The following is a 22253-nucleotide window of genomic DNA, read 5'->3' on the forward strand; positions in this document are numbered from 1 at the left end:
CAGACACCTAAAAACCAATGCTAAAGGAGAACATGCAGGCAGAGCCTGGGAGCTCACTGGTCATCCAGCCTAGCTGAAGTAGTAAGCTCCAGGTTCAGTGAGAGACTCTGTCTCAGAAACATAAGGTAGAGAGGTCAGAGAGCCTCTGAGGCTCTAAAACAATGTAGGGAAATTGCTACTGTTTTTGGTTGCCTACCAGAATTACATGGTAAGACATTGTTGCTAAAGACAGTACACACTATGGAGAGCAGAGAAATCAAACTAGAACTGAGCTGGACGCTTCCTTCCACACCGGGGTACTGCAAGGTACTATGCAGGCTTCTAGGGAAGAACAGTCCTATCCAGCTTTAGAGCCTGTGTGCACAGTAACAAACAACCAAACAAAATGAGCCTAAGGGTGCAACAATGGCAGGTATGTTACAGGGAAACCAACTGCTTTCTGATTGGATTTGATGCTCATTCCAGAAGAGAGAACCCCCACATCTGGTACTGTAAACCCAGTCAAAAGCCCATGGCTATGGATGTCATGGACCATAGTACAGATGCAACAATTACTGTATATAATGGATCTGTCAAGTTGCCTTCTAAATAGCTACATGTATGCCCATAGAATATACTGTTGTTAGCTTTAATCAGAGAAGCTTCTGTTTGCAATGGTCAGCAATGACTGCAGAGTCTCATAACTGATTGTACGACCCACTGTACCACTACAGCATCCCTATAGCTGATCAGCTACTATGTGTGATGGATATGGCAGGGTGCTCCAGACAGGGCAGAGGATAGCCCTACAGACATGATTTATCCACTACTCACCTCCTTCTCCAACTCTAGGTCAACCAGAGCTTCCTGCATCTTTTCCTGACGGCCTAGCTTCCTCTGCAGACCTTCCAGCTCCTCTGTGAGCAGCCCGTTGGTTTCCCTCATCTCCCTATGGGGCCAGAACAGTCATGCCAACAGTCACACAAGTTTGAGATGAGCCCAAGGGACACCAAGCCCAAGTAGCCAACCCCCACAGCTAGGGGCAGCAGGCTATGCTCAGGCCCTCACCTCAGATGAGTGTTCTCCTCACGCAGCCTCTTCAGCTCCTGCTCCATCCTAGGCAGCCGCAGCAGCTCAGACTTCATGCTCTTTACCACAGCTGCATCCTGCTCTTGCAGGCACAGCTTCTGCTCCAGGTCCTGTGAGAGGCAAATTGAAGAAGGAGAGTGAGCAGCCAGCAGGCACAGGAAAAAGCCTCAGTAAAGCAGAGGCTAGCCTGAAGGACACCCAAGCCTCCAACTGCAGAATGATCTAGAGCAGGCAGAAGGACTGACACACTGACATGATGATGGTCAGTTTAAGAGGACACAGAAAATGGAGGTTGCAGGAGCCAGGGAGCCAGCTCTGTAGACAGGAAGTAATTGTTATGCAAGAAGCATGAGACCCTAAATCTCCTCATCCATACACACAATTTAAAAGAAAAAAAAGACAGGTGTAGTAACACAGGCCTTTAAGCCCAGCACTTGGAAGGCAGAGGCAGGAGGATCTCTGTGAGTGCAAGGCCAGCCTGATCTACAAACTGATTTCTAGGACAGCCAGGGCTACATAGAAAGATTTGACTCAAAAAATAAATAAATAATTTTAAAACTAAACAAACAAACAAAACAAAAACCTTGAAAACAGTGATACACATTTTTTTAATCCTAGGATGAGGGAGGTCAATGGAGAATCTCAATCCAGTGAGAGCCTGTCTGGAATAAAAAAGGGTGGGGGGGACAACATCTTGAGGAACAACACTGACCTCCAGCACCCATGTCAAACTCACACTGTCTGTGACTCCAGGCCCAGGGGATACATCATCTCTGTCCTGCCCACCCCCACCCCACCATCCCACTCCCACTCTACCCCCCCTCCCGTGACACCAGCATGCATGTGCCCCTGCATTTACACACACATACTCACAGACACACATATATATACACCTAATTTTTAAGTAAATATATTTTTCTTTTTTGTAAACAAAGCCCTGGGAGCCACAAAGGTCTTCTAACTTGTCCCAGGCCCTCTAGGAAGCCTTCCAGGACTATGCCTGCTACAATGCTGAGATGCATCTTCATCATCACCTCTAGAGCAGTCCTAGACTTCACCTCAGAGCCAGTACCTACACTGCTGTCGCTCCTGCTTGTACCCACCCACATTCCATCCAGCCTTCTGTTCCCCAACAGCAGGAGCCCATTTCTGACCTAAATGCAGTGCACAGCACACCTCTGGCCACCTGTGGTCGGCGGCTTCTGCTGTGCCAGTGGAGAACCTGCAATAGTTGCATCTTTTCCCACTGTGTGACCGACTTTCCTACACTGCACCCTGGCCCTCAACGAAGTAGCACTGGCATCTAGTGACAAGTCACTGAACAGGCTGTATATAAAACCAGAACTAAATCAACTGATCACCAAACCCTCATGGAGCCCAGCTCCATCTAGGTAAAGTCAAGTGGGAACAGTGACAGAAAGGACCAACTGGTCAACATCTATGCTCAGGGCAATAATGAGAAGTGGGCCAAGAACTATAGGAAGGACAAGAACCAGGAAAAAGGTGACCAAGAAGGCAGGGGTTGGGGCCTAGAGAGAAGGCTCAGCAATTAAGAGCATTTGCTTCCCTGACAGAGGACCCAAATTCAGTTCCTAGTACCCAGTCAGGCAGCCCACAATAGCCCTTAATTTCAACTCCAGATTTCTTCTGGCCTCTGCAGAGCACAGACACACAGACACACAGACACACACACACAGAGGCATGAGGAGCAAAGGACACCCACTGTCTTGGAGCTGGCCACCCCCACCCCACACACACAGCAGGGACAGCAGGGAGACAAATGACATAGCCCTCCTTCCTGGGATTTTAAAGACAATAGGAAACCATGGAAGGAAGCGCAAGGCACCACCTCTCCAGCCAAGGCCCACTAGAGCAATGATTCTCAACATTCCTGATGCTGCAATCATTTCATACAGTTCATGTTGTGGTGACCTCCAACCATAAATTATTTTCATTGCCACTTTTAACTGTAATCTTGCTACTGTTAAGAATCATAATGTAACTATCTGTGTATTCTGATGGTCTTAGGCGATCCCTATGAAAGGGTCATTTACAACCCACAGGTTGAGAAATACTGTACTATAGTAAAGGAGTCTGACTTTAAATCAGACAACCTTGGCTTGGTGACATATCTCAGCCATGCTCTGGCTGTGCAAATACAGATAGGATTTAAACCTACTGCATGTAGTACAAGATGGTCCCAAATTTGTGATCTTCCCATTTCTGCCTCTCTGGAATCACAGGTATGTCCTGTAGCCACCTCTCTAAACCTAGACTGCACAGTCCTCTGTGTTACCTTCACCCAAGGGTTTCTGGTGGGTCTTCATCACTAAGGTGCCAGCTTCCCTGGAACATGCACTGTGGTCTCCTAGTCAGCCAGCATAGGGCCAACATCCATGAGATGATCAGCCAGCATCCTCACATGCCACTGAGCACGCCTCCATTCAGGAAGGCCTGTAAGTTACAGGAGGGCTGATCCTACCCCTGCTTAGTACAGGAAACTGCCCAGGTGACAGGAAGCACCTACCTTAATCTTCTGCTCATGGTCAGCTCTCTCTTCTTGACTGGCCTGCAGTTCCTGGATCTTCTGATTTGCCTCCTGGCATTTTCTGTGAGAGAAGGGGATAGTACATGCAAGGTAAGCCCATAATGCCACTCAGCCTGAGCCCAAGATGGATGCATACACACACACCTTATGCATTAAGACCCCAAGTCCTGGGCTAGCCTCTAAGACTGTGATGTTGATAGGGTACAAAGGAGCCCAGGCTACCTGTGGCACTACCTAGTTCTATGTCCAACATTCAGTCCAACAGTGTCTGCCTGCCGTGGCTCTACTAAAGGCATCAGAAGCCAGCCAGGCCTGCCCATTCCAGGGGTAGAACACTCCTCAGGCAATGCCTGCCTAGGGTAAGGGCCAGACCTCCAGGGCAGAATCCAAAGCCTAACTACCACCCACTAGCCACTACATATCCAGGTCCACTGTGACCTAGAACGGCTTGCCCAGGCAAAGAAAAACATGCCCTGGAAACCTACCTTAGCTTAGCCCTCCTTTGGAAGCCAGCTGCATGAAAGCACCTTACCCCAGGAAGGAAAGGATTAAGTTGTTACCCCCTTAATCTGACACTCACTCCCCAAGTCCAGAAGCCTCGCTGTGTGTCCCCCATGCAGTCTATGACAGGGCTATCTTAGGAACTGACACAGGCTGACCATGCTCTCACCGTTGCTGCAGGTCCAGCTGCTCCTTCAGTTCCTGCTTCTCAGACTGCAAGCGCTTCACCTGCACCTTCTGGTCCATCGCACTCCACTGCATCTCAGAGACACGCCCCTTCAGAGAACTAATCGTCTACAAGTGGAGAAAACAGGCTGCTCACTGGGGTCAGTCTGTATGCAGACTAAATAGCCAAACATGGCTTTCACACAGGGAGACCAAGGAGAAAGGAAGGGCAGGGTACCTCCCATGTGATACCCAGGGCAGAACAGACCCCACTCTCCTGGGGGCATGTGGGAAGTAGACAACACACTCTCTCAAAAGCATCCTTCTCAAGGCCTGCTTGTGCTCGTCACTGACACAGACATGGGTCATAGCCAGGTCCTCTAGGAAAGCTGGTCCTAGCCACACCTGACCCCCTGAAGTCCATTAGCCTCCATTCAGGTACCACACCCAGCACCCTGGACACTGAGTGTCTACCTACCTCAGCTTTCTCCACACCTCAGACCTCTGTCAAACTCTAAGCTTCCCTAACACCTGCGTGCCAACATTCCAACAGAATGTAACCCAGGATGGGAAGACAACAAGACCCTGGCCAAGATGCAGGCTGTCACCAGAACTTTGTTTCACAGGGCAACAGTACAGGCCTGTTATGCCAGCTACTTGGGAGCCTGAGGAAAGTGAAGTAAAAGTTTAAGCCCTTAGAAGGTTACAGAATAGATTCAAAGTCAATCTGGGCAAAGTCAATCTTACTGAGAACATATCTCAAAGTAAAAGGTAAAGAGGGTAAAGCACAGTGGCACACATTTTTAATCCTGGCACTTAGGAGGCAGAGGCAGGTGAACTCTGAGTCCAAGGCCAGCCAGGGCTAAATAGTAAGACTTTGTCTTTAAATAAAAAAAAATTTGAAGTTGGGAATAGAGAAATCTCAGTGATTAACAACGCACACTACTCTTCTAGAGGACAGTAACCAGCACCCACATCAGATGATCAGATGTCACAACTGCCTATACCAGCTCCAGGGGAATCCAATGCCTTTGGTCTCCAGCCTCCATGGGCACCTATACTCACATGCACATACCAACATATGTGAACATACACACATACACACACACACACACACACACATAAATGTAAGGAAAACTAATTTTTTATCCCAGAGAGGGAGGGAGGGAGAGAGGGAGGGAGGGAGAAAGAAGGCAGAGATACTAGTACAATGGTGGAATAACTAACTGAAATCTCCTCTTTGGGGGGAATAGGAGTGTGGCTCAGCAGTAGAGCACCTGCCTAGAATCCCCCAGTGAGGAGTTGGGCTGTGGCTCAATGGTAGAGCACCTGCCTAGAATCCCACAGTGAAGGGCTGGGGTGTGGCTCAATGGTAGAGCACTTGCCTAGAATACCTACCAAAGAAGTCCCTCAGGATAGGGAAAAATGAAGCAAGCAAGCAACCTAGGCCAGAAGATACTGGAAAACCATAGTACTTGGGAAAAGTGCAAGCTCAGAGCAAAGCCAGTAGGCCCTGACCAGCAGACTACTCAAGGATAAACAGAAAGCATATCTGATAACATTAAATGTCTATCCAAGGAATCTGCTCTCCACCCAAAAGAACTTTCAGGAACCTCCACCCTTGATCCACCCATACCTCCCAACAGGTCTCCCCAGCTGCTTTCCTAGAAAGAGCATGCTGACCTAGCCACTCAGAGAAGTCAAGGCACATACAACTGCCACTTGAATTAACATTTGAAAACAGTGGCCTGAAGCCAACTGCAGAGAAATCTCACCAGATACTGGGCCTAGAAAAGACCATAAGTGATGCTGGGTGGCCCTACACTGGGGTCAACCCAGCTCTCTCTCAGTAGTATCCTCAAGGAAGAGGACATGAGATTTGTTTCCCTGTGCCTGACAAGCCACTAGGATGCATCAGTGTTATACCCATATTTTGTGGGAGCCTAGCTTGGGGAACCCCACAACACAGCAGCCTGCACCTTACCACAACATGCAGACTACAGTGGTATTAAGAACATGTCAAAAACAGTGTAATGGCAAACAAATACTGGTGGAGGCAGGGGGAATCAGAAGTCACAGTCATTGTTATATTACACTCTTCTCCAAGCACAGCTGCTATCTTCTAGACTTCAGTTGTGCCTGCTTGCAAAAGATCACCACAGCTGGGTTTGGCAATAACAGACAGTACATCACAGAAGGGATGTGGAGGGTCACTGCAACTATCTGGAGTATCTAGCCACTCCAGCCACTCTTCCTCAATTCTGCACTAATTTTCATGTGGCCTTGAGGTCTTGGGGAGAGAATACATAGGCTGGGAAGGACTAAAGGAAGAAGGCTTCATCTACCCAGCTGTGGAGAAGCCATCATCCATACTGGGTGTAGTCTTTCCAGTGTGGCTGCTTTGGGGTCACCCACATTCCCGTAAGTACCCTGTCACTCTATAAGGAAGCATACATTCACTGGTTCCCCAAGAGTAACTCCATGGGGCTGGAGAGATGGCTTGGTGGCTAAAAGCACTCACTGACTGCTCTTCCAGAGGACCTGGGTTCAATTCTAACTACCCAGATGGCAGTCAAAACTATCTGTAATTCCATTTCCAGGGGACAAAGCGGTCCACTTTTCCAGAAGACCTAAGTTCATTTCTCAGCACCCACATTGACCTGCAACTGCCTATAACGCTAGTTCCAGGGGCCCTAAGGCCTCTTCTGGCCTCTATGTCACCAGACATGTATACAGTATACTCAGATACAAGCAAGCAAATCACTCATACACATATAAAGTAAAAGCTTTCTTTCTTTTTTTTTTTTTTTTTTTTAACTCAAGGAACTAGGGAAATGATTCAGTCAGTAAAGTGCTTGCTGAACAAACATGAGGCAGAGTTCAGATCCCCAGCACTCGTCTAATAAGTTAGGTAGACGAGTGGCTAGTTTTGTGTCAACTTGACAAAAGGTAGTCATTTTGGATGAGGGAACATCAATTCAGAAAATACTCCCACCAGACTGACCTGTGAACAAGCCTATGGAGCAAGTGAGTGGGATGGCCCAGCTCACTTGAGATGGTGCCACCGTGGGTGGGTGGTCCTGGGTCTGCTATAGGGCAGGCTGAGCAAGCCATGTGGAGCAAGTCAGCAGGCAGAATTCCTCCATGGCCTCTATGTCAGCTCCTGCCTTGAGTTCTTGCCCTGGCTTCTTCTCTTCATGATAGACTGACTGTAAGATGGAAAACACTCTTGCCTCCCCAAGTTGCTTTTAATCATAGTGTGTGTTGTCACAGCAACAGAAACCCTGACTAGGACACTAGGTGTGGTGCCACACACCTGCAGTCCCAGCAGCATTAAGGAGGTGGACAGAGACCCCTGGAATTTGCTAGCCAGTCAATCAGACCAGAAGATAGCCCCAGGTCTACTAAGAGACCCCATGTCACAAAATAAGGTCGACAGTGACTGAAAAAGACCCTCAATAGCAACCCTGGGGCTTCACTAGTGCACTCACATACAACATCGTCTAAAGTGAGTACCACCTTTTAGAGGTCTCTCTGATTCAGTAACATACACAAGGGCACTGGGTGCTCCAACAGAGGCAACCCTGATGAAAGGCAAATGTCATGGGGGAGGGGGATGAATCGGTAAGTGAACAGATGAACGGCAGAACAGCAGGCGAGGGTGGGAGGTGACAAATCCAGGCAAATGACCGAAAACTGCAATGGAGGGTTTGTGACTGTGGCTGTGGAAAAGCTTCCCTAAGGAGGGGCCCCTCCCTGAGCCTCTTCTACTCTTCACTGAGGGGTGTGCAAGGGTCTCCTGTACCGTGGAAGAAGGGCCAAGGACCTGGGCCAGGTCTCTGTGAAGCAAGAGCCCACTCGTCTGGAAACAGATCACGGCTCTTCTCCTGCCAAGACTTGCTTCAGAAGACAGATGCGCCAACAACCTTAACATGCTCCCTGGTGCTGCAGAGGCAAAAATAACCCACAGCCCGCTCCGAGGATCTATCAAGTGGGGACGGTGTGGGGACAGAATACCAATGATGCCATGCGGCTGGCCCCTGAGCTCTCAGCTGTTCCCTTCTGGCACCTGTGATCTTGAACACAGGAGCGGGAGGCAGGTGGGGGGGGCTTCTATTCCCTCCATACCCACACTTAGGCAACCTCCAAAACACACCAGCAGCAGCTTCCCTGAACTACATACATTGCACCTGCACCTGGGTTCAAAGGCAATTTCTGATGCTAACAGAACTCACTGGTAATCAAAGACATGCAAATTCACAGGCACCTACTTACAACTTCTGGGGAAAAAAGGAAGCAGAACTTCCAGAACATTCCCTATCCATGACAGACAAGATGATAGCAACACCAATACTGTTAACAGAGCCCAGCAAGTGGCAGCGGCAGCCAGAGAATTCCTCAGAGGCCTGTCACCCTGCACCAAGTTGTCCAAACAAAGCAATGTTGGGGAAGCCAATGGGTTCACACAGGAGGCCAAGTATTACAGATATGAGAATACAATCAATGACAGGCCAACACTTAAATTCACATTTACAAAGACCAAATTCAGAAATGTAGGGCAGCTCACTCTTGTAATCCCAGGACTACAGTAGAGACTTAGACAGGTAGACTGTCTCAAGTTCAAAGCCAGCCTGGGATACAAAGTAAGACCTTGCCCCAAACAGAATATTCACTGACCCTGCAGAATGGAAAAATGGGCGTTTGTACTGTGATTGCAACCCCAAAAATGTAGTCATTCATGATATGTGCATTTAAAATGAAGGTGCATATAGAGAATGGCTCAGTCAGTGACAGTGTTTATCGTGCAAACATGAGGGCCTGAGCTCCACTCCCAGAAATGGGGTGGTGGTGCCCAGGATCCCAGTACTGGGGAGAAAGAGGCAAGTGCCCCCAGTTCCTATGGTTCACTGGCCTGCCTGCCTAGACTAATTGGTAAGTCTCAGGTCAGAGAGAAATCCTGTCTCAAAATACTGTAGAGGGATAGCTCAGCGATTAAGTACATGGTGCTGCCGTAGAGAGGAAACAAGTTAAGTCCCAGCACCCTCATCAGGCAGCTCACAACTGCTTTTTATACTCCAGTTCCAGAGGATCTGGTGCCCTCTTCTGGTCTCCATGGGTACCTGCACTAATATGCACAAATCTATATGCTTATGTATAATTAAAAATAAATCTTTCAAGGTGAATAGTATCTGAGGAAAAACAACCAAGGCTGGTCTCTGGTCTCCATGGACATATGCACACACATGTAGCCACCCACATTTGAAAAAACAAAATAAAGATGTCTGGCTGTCACCATGTTGGGTATATTCATTCTTTTTTCTTAGAAAACAACCATCTGCACCAGGGTGAGTCTAGGTCTCAGGCACCAGCCTGCGCTCACCTCCCTGGCCGCAGCCAGGCTATCCTCCCGTTCCCGAAGCTGCTGGCTAGCAGCATCCAGGCTCTGCTTGCACTGCCTGTGGCGCTCCAGCTGCTCCTGCATCTTCTCTTCCGCCGCAGCCTCACGCTCCTGGAGTTGTCGAATTCGTGCCAGGAGCTCCTGGTTACGATCCACCTCACGCTGTGGAGAAGGAAGCTTGGTCAGGGAGTCTGATATACAGAGGAGTCGGACAGGTCTATCAGTCACAAAAGGACAGAGCCAGGACAGGACAAGAGACTTGGATGCCAGGCCTCCTGGTGCGGCAGCATGGTGACTCCCACTCTAAGAGGCAATTGGCATGGACCACACTATACACTCGTCACGCCATCTGCTCACCACCACCCTCCTTGCAAGAGAAGATAAAGCATGGGAAATCTACAATTCAGACTTGACCTTGGAATGAAGTGGAGCTTCTGCAGCGCCAGCAGATCTTGTCTGGCCATGCTCAGGCTGTCATTAAAATGCGTTGAGACTCCCCACGGAGAAGATGACTACAGCAAGAAAGGGCCATGCATGGCAAACTGCAGGCAGGACCATTACTGCCTGCCTCAAGTGTCCATCACACACACCTTCAGGGCCACCATACTAATCCCCAGGGCCAGAGAGGTGAGTACAGTATTGAGGTTCAGCCACACACGTTGTGACTACCGTCACAGGGACATGGGGCTTACATTAGCCTTGGGTTTCTCCAGCTGAGTCTGGGGAGGATGCTGAGAATGGTCACTCTGCCCTCAGCAGAAGTACCCACCCAAGCTCTTACTGAGAGCCACCAAGAACTTCAGCAGCCAGTCCTACTCAACAAGGGCAGATGTCACCTCTGTCTAAAACAGTGCTGCAGCCCTAACCAAGGAAGGCTCCACACATACACGCAGGGCTGCAGCCCCTAGGGAGAAGGAAGGCTGAACCACACCTTGAAGGGACCCAAGGGGACAGCAACTGCAAGTACAACCTCAAAACAGCAGGAAGACCCTTCTGCAAGTCAGGGAGGCCTGTTTTGTGAGGCTCTGTACCTGAGAAAGGGAGGGGGAGGGAAGGATAGGAAAGGGTGGGAGAGGAGGGAGGAGTGGATCACCCTTTTTGGCCAGAGCCAAAAAGCACTCTCTTGGTACTGCCAGCCCAATACAGGAAGGAAACTGTTCAGACAGGTCCTCAGTCTTTCAGTCCTCCCCTCTCCCCCCCAGCTATTTCAAAGTAGCAGGGACACCTGAGCTGCCTTATCTACCCACCATCCAATGAGCAGTCCCAGAAAAGCCACTGTAAAAGTCAGGACTCCAAGGGATGATCTGACAACTCCAAAACCTCAGGGTTCACCTCACCCCTTACAGTGTCTCTGAGCAGGACAGGGAAGAACAGGCCTCCCAGAAGGCAGCTGGGAGTGAGAAGGGCCAGGCCTCGCTTTGCAACCACTGCTGCATCGTTTTCCCCCCAAGAGGGGCCTTCCAGACCAAGTCAACACACTCACTCAAATATCCTTCATGCCCAAGACACCACATCAGCAATGCACACTGGAGAGCCACAGCAACAGAGACTCTGCACTCGAGGGGTGTGTCTGAGAGGCAGGACCAGGCCACCAGCACAGGTCATGGCCCAGGTGGAACAGATGTACTTGTTTTTTGTTTTTTTGTTTTTTTTTTTTTTTAAGATTTATTTATTATGTATACAGTGTTCTATCTGCATGTTTGCCTGCACACCAGAAGAGGGCACCAGATCTTATTACAGATGGCTGTGAGCCACCATATGGTTGCTGGGAATTGTACTCAGGACCTCTACAAGAGCAGTCAGCTCTCTTAACCTCTGAGCCATCTCTCCAACCCCAGATGTACTTGTTATAGTTAATCTCGATTGTTAACTTGGCAAGAATTAGAATGGCCTAGAAGACACACTTTCAGGGTTGTGTGTTAAGACATTTGCTCAGGCATTTACTTAAGGAGGGAAACCCACCCTGAAACAGGCGGCCTGATCCAAGTCTGGGGTCTCAGACTGAACAAAGGAGGGAAATGCTGAGCACCAGCATCCATCTCTCTGCTTCCTGACTGAGGATGTCATGTGACCAGTCGCCTCATGCTCCTTTGGCCATGACTTCCCACCATGATGGACTGTGCACCCTTGAACTGTGAGACAAAATAAACCCTCCCTTCCTTAAGTTGTTTTTGTGTGGTATTCTGTCACAGCAATAAGGAAAGTAACCAACACAAGACCCTAACAAGGGGATGTCAGTCTTAGCTCGCCAAGCTGGGACAGCACACAACAGCCAGCATTCTACATGCCAGACAAATCAGCATGCCAGGGAAAATGCTGGATTCCCACCGGACAAGAAAAGTTGTGATGGGTTCGCCAGACAAGGGCAGGGCAGGTGGTCATCACAGAAAAGGGAGGAAGGTCACAGAGACTCTGAGTCACAGTGGCACTCCCATACTGGTCAGAGTCCTAGAGGGCCCCAACAAAGCTGGTAATAAAACTGAAGCAGGGAGTATGGCCCAGTCAGCAATGCTGGCTTTGCAAGGCTGAAGACCCCAGTTCTATTCCCCAGAGTCAAGAGTGTAAGGGGACACATTTTTAATCTTAGCTGTAGGGAGGAAGAGGAGGATCCCTGAGGCCCACTGGCCAACAGCCTATGAGAAACTCTATCCCAAAGGAGGTGGGTGGCATTCCTAAGGGTGATACTAAGGTTACCCTATTGCCTTTTCATTCATGTGTACCAACACATACAGAAATAGTAAATAAGAGGTGCCTGCACTGTACGTGCCCCCAAGTCATGAGGCTGCACTTCCCCAGATGCCACTCCCATGCGGGCACTTTCATAAAGCTATGGTAAGACACTACATAGACCCCAAGACTCTCTGCAAGCCTGCAACTTTCTGAGCCTGCCCCCCTACCCAGCCCTACCCCAGAAGCTAGTATTTCTTCCAGATCTGCACTGCAATTCTTCTAGAGAAAAGAGAAAGCAGAGGCAGGTCTGCCCACCACACAGGATCCCTGAGCAACAGACACAGCAAACAGCCCTCTCTACAGTCATCCACACATCAAGCCCCCCTTCTCCAACTTGCTAGCATCAGGTGCCTATGGCCCCACCAGCTGGGCTCCAGTTTGCTACAGTCTGGCAAGTGCTACACATAGCCCTTTGCCTCCTGGGGCTGGCTGGACCCACCTCGTAGTTCCTGGCACTGGTGTTGGCAGCTCGCTCCAGCTCCACTCGAGCCCTCTTGTGGCTCAGCTCCATCTGCATCTTCTCCCGCTCCACTTGGATGAGGTAGGACTTCGAACGGATCTGCTCTGCTCTTTCCTCCAGCTGAGCAATTGATACCCAGAGAGATAAGAGAGGGCTCAGTAACCACATCAAATAAGGCAAATAACAACCTGCAAGGCCAGCACTGAACACAGGGAGGCTAAAGCAAGAGGATTGCTGAATGGCAAGATCCTGATTTGAAAAATAATGGGAGAGAAGGACTGAGGGAGGGAGGGAGGAAGGAATGGAGGGAGGGAGGGAGGGAGGGAGGGAGGGAGGGAGGCTGAACTCTGCACACTGCCCAAGCACCTGTCCCATCAAGACACTGTCCTAAGCCTGAGTTCCTATTTGGAAGTGAGTGGGAGGCAGCGGGAAAGATTAAAAAGAAAGGGCCTAGGGTCAGTCCAACAGTTCTTGCTATGAGCTGTCAACCTAAAAGCATCTATTGCAACTTGAAGATGAACCCCTGGGCACCTCGTAGAGGATTATCTGGAGATGGAGTGGGAAGACCTGCCCACTGAGGGTGGCACCATTCCCTGGGATCCTGGACTGTGTGAGTAGAGAAAGGGCTGAGCATCAGTGTGTATCCACCTCTCTGCTCCTGATGTGGTGTGATGTGACCTGCTGCTTCAAGCTCCTGTCACCTTGACTTTTCCAGCCTTGAGCTTCCAAGGAATAAGCCCTTTCTTCCTTAATTGCTTTTGTCAGAGAACTTTATTAGAACATCAGGAAAAATAACTAAGACACTGCATGAGCATGAGGCCCTAAATTCAGAACCTCAGCATCCACATAAAGGAAAAAAGCCATAGGCTGGGCATGGTGGCACATGCCTTTACTCTCAGAGCCTGGGAGGCAGAGGCAGGCAGTACCCTGTGTCCAAGCACAGCTACATAATACAGACCCTGTCTCTAAAAAAGAAAAAAAACAAGAAAGCCAGGTATGGCTGTAAACATCTATATTCCCAGCAATGGAAAGGTGGAGGCAAGAAGACCCCTGGGGCTCGCCAGCCAAGCCAAACTGGCAAGCTCTAGGTTCAGTGAAAGATCCCATCTCAAAAGAATAAAGTAGACAGGAACTGAGGAAGACATCCAGCATCAACTTCAGGATTCCATACACACACATATACACGTGTGTACACACAGAGAGCAAGAAGAGGGAGGCAGAGGATGGACTTGAAAGTGACACCATGTGAGCTTGTTGGAAGAGAGGGTACGGTTTTGTTGTTGTTGTTGTTATTGTTTTTGTTTGTTTTTTGTTGTTGTTTTTTCTAGAGCTAACAAGCTACCACGAACATGGCACCTAGACCAGTGTGAGCTCACTGCTCTGGACACCTGGGGCTCAGTGCTTCAGTCATCATCTCTGAGGCTAAATTGTACCAGTCAGGAATTGTGCTGTCTGGAGCTCAAGTCCCTCTGGAAAGTTCACAGAGTGAGGACAGAGGTCCACTTCCCTGCTAAGTTGTCCACCAGGGTTGATGCTGGCCCTGGAACCTGTCCCTGTCCCTTCCTGTGTTGTCTCTCCTACTTTGAGTTTCGGATTCAGACCCAGACCACCCCATCTCTTTACAGTGCTGAGGACGGAACCCTGAACCTGTCTCACACATATCAGGTAAGCCCTCCACCACTGAACCATCCCAGCTTGTTGTGGTTGCACCGAGTTGCCAAGGCTAGCCCACAGCCTGGGACCCTCCTGAGTGGCTCTGGAGTAACCAAGGTTAAGGGTGCTGAGTTCAAGGCTGTGGCACCACTCTCAGCTGCCTGGCTGTTTACTTGTTAATACAGTCTTATGAAGCTTGGGCTGGCCTCAAACTTGTTATGTAGTCATGGCTGGCCTTGAACTCCTGATCATCCTGTCTCTACCCCCTGCATAGCTGGGTGATAGGCATGTACCACCACACCCTGATTAACTTGAAGTTTTGATTTTTTGTGACAGGGTCTCATTCTACAGTCCTGGCAGGCCTCTGGCTCCTCCTGCCTCCTGCTGGGATCCTCCTGCCTCGATTCCCAAGTTTTGGAATTACAGGCTGCACCTCCAAGCCCGAGAACTTTGTCAGTAAGTCAATTCCAGGGACTCCCCTGATCACAGGCGGGCTGGAGACCTTAAGCACATGTGTACAACCCACGACTTCTGGCTAATGCCTGCACAATGAGAAGACAGACAGGGAGTGTCTGCTGGGAGCACAGAACTGGGGAGCCAAAGAAGCTGAACCGCCAAAGGGGTTAGTACAAGCAAGCAAATTCTCCAAGAGCCCCTCAGGAAGTGCCACTCACTGTCAGAGTCACTGACTTCATGAGGACCTTACTGCCCCATTTCACAGCACACCCTGGGTACTCACAGAACCTCAGGTGGCACCCACTTACTGAACCAACATTTCATACAGGCACATTCTTGGGGTACTCACATGCACTTTAACTCAGAACCTCAGACTGTGGCAGTGGTTCCCAACAAAGGACAACACAGCCCACAGGGAACATTTGCCACAGTCTAGAGACATTCCAACTGTCACAAAGGGTTAGAGGTGTCTGCACAACTGACACCTACTGGGTGGAAACCAGGGGTTCTGCTATGTTTCCCACACACCAACAAACTATGCAGACTGCCTATGCTGAGGGCAAGTCTTCCCCATCCCTGGACCTGTGCACTTGTGGTGTGTGTATGGTATATGAATGTGCTCATGTGGCTGAGCATATATGTGTATGCCTGGCGGTCAGAGGTCAACTTTAGGTGTCTTCCTTTATCACCTCCACCCTACTTTCTTAGGGTCACTCAGTGAACCCAGAGCTGTCCCACTAGGCTGGCTGCTGAGCTCCAGGGATCTTCCTATCTCTACCTGCTGCCCCCTCTGACAATGTGCTTACAGACACATCACCATGCCAGATGTTTACACAGGAGCTGGGGATCCGAACTCAGGTCCTCATGCTTGTACAGCCAGCACTTCCCCCACCGAGTCATCTCCCTAGCCCATAAAATGGTGTCTTTATTCCCATCTCTCCTCATTTCCACTCCCACCTGCTGATGAGAGGTATGAAGTTCCTTCACATTCCAGGTCTTTGTTTTAGTGGCAGGCTCTTTCTATGTAGCCCAGGTTAGCCTCAAACTCACAACATCTCTGCCTCCATCTCCCAAGTGTACCATGCCCACCTCCAGTCCCGCGTCTCAGAGGAACCTCTATGGAGGAGACTCCCAGCTTGAGGAAGCAGCACCCCACAGTGCCCAGGGACCTCAGACACCCTGATCACTTCTTCCTCCTGCTGGAGCTCATCCATGACACAGCCACAGACACACACACACACACACACACACACACACACACACACACACAGTGAGCCAGTGTGTGGCAAATGCTGCACATAAAACAAATTTTTAAAACAAAATTTTTTTAATAAAATAAAGCTGAAAGTATAGCTCAGTGGCAGAGTGGTGATTGTTTAGCATGTACAAGATCCTGGGTTCGATACTCAAGAAAAGGGGTACAGGGGACGATTTAACATCAAAAGGGCACTCTTATAAAAGACCTACTCTCAGCTGAGTGGTAGTGGCACACACCTTTAATCCCAGCACTTGGGAGGCAAAGGCAGATGGATCTCAGTGAGTTCAAGGCCAGCCTGGTCTACAAAATGAGTTCCAGGACAGTCAGGGCTATTACACAGAGAAATCCTGTCTCAAAAAAAAAAAAAAAAAAAAAAAAAACCTACTCTCAAGATGAAAGACAATGCTTGCCACCAAAACAATGTATACAGACTAGTGCTGTGACAAACAGTGATTCGCTCAACAAACCAATGCAAACGCTATCCACTTTGCCAGCCAGTGCATGAGTATCACCAGGGCTCCCAGAGCAAATGAAGCGCCTGGCTTATCACAGAACAGCTCCAGAGCAGAGGGAGGACAGGAAAGAGAGAGAGAGAGACAGAGAGACAGAGAGACAGAGAGGTGAGCAAAAAAGCCCAGAGCAGCCTGGCATGGTCACTGGTGCACTGACAGGACCAGGCAAGGCCGAAACATCACTGCTATCCTCGGACAGTTGGGTTAGGGTTAGGGTGGTTAGGGTTTAATTAATTAAAATTACCCTGTGGGCAATGACTCAATTAGTAACGGCTGTGTCTCCCAAGTGTGAGAACCCAAGTTCAGTCCCCAGAACCCACATCAAAAGCACCTACCCAGGGGCAACCAAGGCAGCCTCTACCCAGCATAGTTAGGGGCAGGCCTGGGCCTCAGGCTACACCTCGAGGTCTAAATGCCCAGACATGCTGAAGGACATTCATCAGCCTTCAAGCCTAGCTCAGGCTGACCCACCCACTACATCGGGATTGATTTGGTCCCATCCAGGCCAGATTTGTGCCCAGAAAGCCACCTAGTGGACCACTCACCTGCATGTTCTGCTCATACTGCAGCTGTAGGGACCCTGAGGCAGCAGTGGACACATCCAGGCCTGATCCTCCCTCCACTCGCTGAGAAATGAAGTTGTTCAGAGACCTCAGGGTGGACAGGACTGTGGTGTTCTCCCCCATGTCTTCCATGGTCAGGCTCCTTCCAGGAGACAAAGCAAAGGTCAGAGCCAGCCTTCCCATATGCTGTCTGCTGGTGCAGCCCATTCCCCTAGGACCCTTGTGGAGTCAACCACATTCTCAACATTAATCTGGAGTCAATACTGTCAACATTTCAGAGAGAACATAAGGCACAAAAGCATGCCACATGATATATCTATGGTATCAGCAGGTAGAGGCAAAAGTATCAGAAGTTCAAGGCCAGCCTCAGCTACATGAGTATGAGGCTAGCCTGAGCAACGTAAGACCCTGTATTGAAGAAAGAAAAAATAAATAAATAAAAATTTAAAAAAAGGAGGGGTTGTAAAAGAAGGCTCAGCCTTTAAGAGTGTTTATTGCTCTTGCAGAGGACCCAAGTTCAATTCCCAGCACCCACATCAGGCTGATAATGCCTGTAATTCCAGTTCCAGGGCATGCAGTGCCCTCTTCTGGCCTCCCTGAACATTGCACTCATACACAGACACATGCACAATTAGAAATAAACAAGGTGAGTGAGATGGCTCAGTGAGTAAAAGCAGTAGCAACCAACACCTGTTGATCTGAGTTCCATCCCCAGAGCCCAGAGAAGGGCGGCACCATGGTTCTTCATTCACACCACGGCACCCAGGTAACTACAGTAAAAAGACATGGCTTTGTATCCCCAGAAACCTGGACATGGTGGCAAGTATCTGTAATCCCAGCACTCCTACTGCAAAATGCAAGATGGGAACAAAAGCACCCTCCAGTGCTCAGAGCACACACAGCACTGAATGAGAAATTGGGTCTCTAACAAAGTGGATGACAAGAATCGACACCCAAAGCTTTCCAGACCTCCATGGTGCACGCATGTGTGCGCACACTCACACACAGAGAGAAAGACTGAGAAACTGCAGAGTGTCATACCACAAATCTTCAACCCCAAGCCACCATCTGAGGGCTCCTCCACACACCAGACAGGCAGACAGACATTCAGCTCCTGGAAGGAGGCGCTCAGTGGTCCAGGGATACAACTCCCAATGCCACACTCACCACCGATGTGGCCTCTGGGAATCAGAGACAAGCACTGAACAGTAGTCAGGTGATGGTGGCCCCAGCAATGTTGTTACCAACAATGTTGCCAATGCTCCCACTGCCACCCACTGGGGCTCACATGAGGAGGGTCCCACAGGTTCCTAGCACCTACACTTAGCTAAGCCATAAACCCCATTGGGTGATAAGCCACCTTGGAAAGGAACTGAGGGGGCAATGCTGGAGTGTGCCACTGTTGACACTCACTGGAAGCTTCCACCTGCTGGCCCCTTGACAGCTCATGGCACATGACCAAGCCAGGCTTCTTGCAGAGTCCTTTGTTGGTTTTGTTGTTGTTGTTTTACTTTTGTTTTTAAGTTTCTAAAAAGATTTTGTGTGAGAGAGAGAGTTGTGTATTAAAAGTTCTCACTCTATAACCCTAGTTAACCTGGAACTCAGTATGTAGAACAGGCTGGCCTCAAACTCTGACAGTAGAGGCATGCACTACCATGCCAGGCTCCTCTTCTTTAAGACTCTTCTTGCTATCTGGTCCAGGGTAGCCTGACACTGATTTCAACCCACAGGAGTCATGCTGTTACAAAAGCAGCTAAAACACCGGCTCGGATATCACCCTCTTGAGTAGGACCATAACTTTCCAGTCCCAGGATGAGAAGGGTGGGAAACAGACGGGATAACTCTTCTGGCTAGTCTGTGGGCTGAGAGGCAGGCAAACACTGTCCTTTGCCGCACTAAAGGAGGAAGAGTATGGCCTGGTGCCTCAGGCCTGTCATCCCAGACAGCCAGGTCAGAGCGCTAAGAATATAGTGTTTGTCCAGCATGATTGAAGCCCTCATTATGGTACAAAAAGAAAAGAAAAAAAGGCCAATACTTGGCCATGCTGCTGTTTTTTTTTTTTTTTTTTTTTTTTTTTTTGGGTTCAGGGATTTTAGTGGTGAAGAAACAAGATAAGGAACAGTAAGAAGCACAGGTTTATAATGAGAGTATCTGTGGAGGGAGCATCCCATAAAGACCAGAGCTGGGCTGGGGAGGGCATTTCTCCTGACTATCTTACTCAACTTCAAACCTCTAGCTTATGAATCAGCTGTGTGTCTCTTTGACTGAGTAAACATTTACTAGACTTTGGGGGTGGAGAGAATCTGTAATGTGAAGCATCTTGTAGTCTACACATACATACATACATACTTACATACTTACATACTTACATACACACACACACACACACACACACACACACACACACACACACACCATTGTAAATAACTCAGTGGCCAAACCCTGAACTTGTACTTTTTTTCTAATTGCTAAATCTGTTCTCTAATCCACCTGGATTTACTGTAACATTTGAAAAGGGAAGCACCCTCCCCCGCCAAAAAAAGAAAAATGACCACCTGCCTTATGCTTCATAAGAGAGTGAGGATATGGGTAGGCCATTGATTGAGGAACTGTGGTGCTGGACTGCTGCATTCGAGATGGGATGTCACTGTGGAAGGGCCTGTGGTACCCCACCAGCCAGACCCACCACAGGAAGCAGTTCCTGATATCCGGGAGTAATGAGTTTAATCTCTGGGAGGCAAAACAGGCTAGTCTGCTAAAGAGACAGGGACCAAAGGTAAGGAGGGACCCTGGGAACAGGACCAACCATGGCAGTCAACATCTCAGAGGACACTGTCCCCACATGTCCACATTTTGTTGTCAGAGTCCTGAGAACGTTTTTGGAGGCAAAAACTTTCAGAAGTGTGACAAGCAGGTGACGATGAGGACTTGGTGGAGACGCCTCAGCCCCTAAGAAGGCACATCAGATGGCGTGCCCTCTTTGGAGTGGAACAGAAGCTAAGAGAAGCAGCAACTCCATGGTGGGACAGCGGATTAGGGTACAAAGGCCTGACCTCCCAGTGTAGAGGTAGACATGGCACCCCTACCCACAGAGGAAGAAGATGCCCAGGGAAGTGATGCCAAAGAGTAGAGTCACTAACAAAAACATTGGGAGCCACCCCCCCCCCCCCGTCGTCTACAACGGCCACTGCATTTTCCCATACTGAGCACCCACCAAGCAGGGCAGCACTTGTAAGAGGGTTCCCCCTGAGGCCAGGTGTGAGTATCCCTGCAGTGGGGCTCAGAGCTGAGCAGTATCAATGAGCAAAGAGATGGGGAGTGCATAGAGAGAACTTTAAGACAGGTATGATGGGCATATCTTTAATCCCAGCCTTGGTCTACACAGAGAGTTCCAGAATAGCCAAGGTTACATAGAGTGGCCCTGAATCAACAATAAATAAATAAATAAATAGTGGCTGGACATGGTGGTGCATGCATTTAATCCCAGCACAGGCAGGTGCATCTCTGTGAGTTCGAGGTCAGCCTATTCTACAGAGCTAATTCCAGAAAAGACAGAAGTACAGAGAAAACATCAGGGGGGGGAGGGGGAGGGAGGAAGGAAAATAAAAGAGGGCAAGGTTGAGGCCAGTGGACTGAGAGCCACTTAAGCATCTCCAAGGACAGCCAGGTTGCCAAAGCAGCTGAGGTGCTGATGTTAGGAGGTTAAAGGCACACAGAGGGCAGCGAGAGAGGGGATTCTTGCACTGTGCATACAAACATCAAAAAGGGGAAAGCTTTCAGAGTGATGCTCTGGTGACTGCAGAAGAGGACATGAGGGTGATGTTACAGGGAGAGGAAGAATCCCAGGGAAGGAAGCATGAGAAGTGAGAAGGACCTGAGTGGAAATGCCCAGCCCCCCACCCCAGCAAGAAAGAGGATAAAGTGGGGCCTTGCACAAAAGCTGAGTTCATAGCTAGAAGACACTTGTGTGACTGGGCTGGAGACAGGCAGCAGCTGCCCCTGGGCTTTCTGAAGGAACAGCCAGTGGATAGAGAAAGGGAAAGCCTGAGGCTCTTTTCAGATCAGTAGCAGAGATGGGCCAGGGAGGGAGTAGGTGAGGTGGAGATGTGTGTGTTGATCCAGGCTGACATGGGCCATGATGGCAGGATGGCTGTATTCCCATAGCCATAGCCATGCAGGTCCAGGGCGCTCAAAAGAGACCCTGATGAGGGCAACAGGCAGCCTCCAACTGTCAGAGTGAAGCCAGGAGCTAGGAAAAATGGAAAGCTGGAGAGCATAAACAAGAGCCAAGTGTGCCAGGGTTCTTGAATGGCAAGCAGCGACATATACCAACTAGTCAAGTGGAGAGAACTAGGTCCTGTAAAGGCAGAGGACACTGTAGGGGTGTTGTCCCTCTGATCGGTGCTCTTCAGAGTTTGGAATGGTGGAATCAGTGTGGAATGGCTGTAACTTTAATGACTGTGAGGGTTGTGAGAATTACCTGGTGTAGGGCTGGAGAAATGGCTTACTGTATGAAGATGCTTGCCACCAAGCCTGATGATCTGAGTTTGAGCCCCAGGAATCACATGAAGGACAGAACTGAGTGACACTGCACTCACACATGTGAGGGCTTTTTAAAGAATGGGATCTATGCCAGGTGGGGGTGGGGGCACAAATTTAACCCCACCACTGGGGAGGCAGAGGCAGGCAGATCTCTGTGAGTTCCAGTCTAGCCTGATCTACAGAGCAAGTTCCAGGACAGGCTCCAAAGATACAGAGAAAGCCTATCTCAAAAAGATGGAAAAAAAGAAAGAAATTTAGCCTGAATTCTCCCCCTTAACCAGTACCTTGGTGTGCACACGTGGCAAAGCAAAAGCTGGTGGGCCACATGGGTGAGGACCACTGCTCTCCAAGATCAAGCCACAGGTTCAGTCCTCCCTACTCTGGCCAACCGGGAACACG

The 22253-nt window shown here is 49.4% G+C and overlaps 1 protein-coding gene across 1 annotated transcript in view; it reads right to left on the reverse strand.

Annotated features, from left to right (window-relative positions):
* The window catches only part of Mad1l1 (mitotic arrest deficient 1 like 1), a 304513-nt gene that overhangs the window by 281137 nt on the left and 1123 nt on the right, over nucleotides 1–22253 (reverse strand). The window contains exons 2-8 of the mRNA XM_051205386.1: nucleotides 17295–17454; nucleotides 12850–12990; nucleotides 9663–9842; nucleotides 4287–4411; nucleotides 3596–3677; nucleotides 1048–1178; nucleotides 814–928 (exon numbers count right to left, since the gene is read on the reverse strand). Coding sequence (XP_051061343.1) covers nucleotides 814–928; nucleotides 1048–1178; nucleotides 3596–3677; nucleotides 4287–4411; nucleotides 9663–9842; nucleotides 12850–12990; nucleotides 17295–17444 — 924 coding nt within the window. The 5' untranslated portion in view covers nucleotides 17445–17454. The remainder of the gene's footprint in view (nucleotides 1–813; nucleotides 929–1047; nucleotides 1179–3595; nucleotides 3678–4286; nucleotides 4412–9662; nucleotides 9843–12849; nucleotides 12991–17294; nucleotides 17455–22253) is intronic.

This window comes from Phodopus roborovskii, unplaced genomic scaffold (genome assembly GCF_943737965.1).
Source record: "Phodopus roborovskii unplaced genomic scaffold, PHOROB, whole genome shotgun sequence".
NCBI classification, from domain to species: domain Eukaryota; kingdom Metazoa; phylum Chordata; class Mammalia; order Rodentia; family Cricetidae; genus Phodopus; species Phodopus roborovskii.